The 818-nt window shown below is 37.5% G+C and overlaps 1 protein-coding gene across 1 annotated transcript in view; it reads left to right on the forward strand.

Annotated features, from left to right (window-relative positions):
* LOC105623006 (AP-3 complex subunit delta-1) overlaps positions 1–818 on the forward strand; it is a 6,632-nt gene continuing 5,814 nt past the window's right edge. The window contains exons 1-3 of the mRNA XM_012204408.1: positions 1–96; positions 232–327; positions 473–601. Of these exons, the coding sequence (XP_012059798.1) occupies positions 1–96; positions 232–327; positions 473–601 (321 nt within the window). The remainder of the gene's footprint in view (positions 97–231; positions 328–472; positions 602–818) is intronic.

Here is an 818-nt window from a genome sequence, read left to right on the forward strand (position 1 = left end):
ATGGCACTCCGTAAGGTGAAGGGGAATTTTGAGCGGATGTTTGACAAGAATTTGACGGATCTGGTGCGCGGAATCAGGAACAATAAAGAAAACGAGGTGATTCCCGTGTGTATTCACAATTTCCTCGCTGTCTTATCCTTTAGTCAGAACCTAACCTAATTTTCCTCCTTGCTCGTTCTATCTATTTTTTCAACAGTTCTTAGGATACTTTACTTCTCTTTTCTGTATCAGGCGAAGTACATTGCACAATGTATCGAGGAGATCAAGCAAGAGTTGCGGCAAGACAATGTGGCAGTCAAAGCCAACGCCGTGGCCAAGTTGACATATGTAAGTCTCTAACATATGTAAATTTTGACAGAATCGACTTGATGCAATTTCAGCAATTGTATAGTCAATTTATCACGAGTTAACTTATTCAGTTCAATTTGTCGCAAGTATTATAATGATTTTAATTTATTCTTACTATTTCCAGCTCCAAATGTTGGGGTACGACATCAGTTGGGCTGGCTTTAACATAATAGAAGTAATGTCGTCGACAAAGTTCACTCACAAGCGAATTGGTTATCTTGCTGCCAGTCAAAGTTTTCATGCAGAAACAGAGGTAAAAGCCATTGTTGATAATATACTTATCAAATTTATTAAATGTACTGATGACTCATTCTGTATATCTTATATATACTTTTATTTATTTATTGAGAGGCCACTTGCATGAATATTTTATATACATTTTTCAGGTACATATATATTTTCTCTCTCTCTCTCTCTCTCTCTCCTCCCTCCCCCCCACCACACACACACACACACACACACACTACTAT

Source organism: Atta cephalotes (genome assembly GCF_000143395.1).
Source record: "Atta cephalotes unplaced genomic scaffold scaffold00052, whole genome shotgun sequence".
Lineage (NCBI taxonomy): Eukaryota > Metazoa > Arthropoda > Insecta > Hymenoptera > Formicidae > Atta > Atta cephalotes.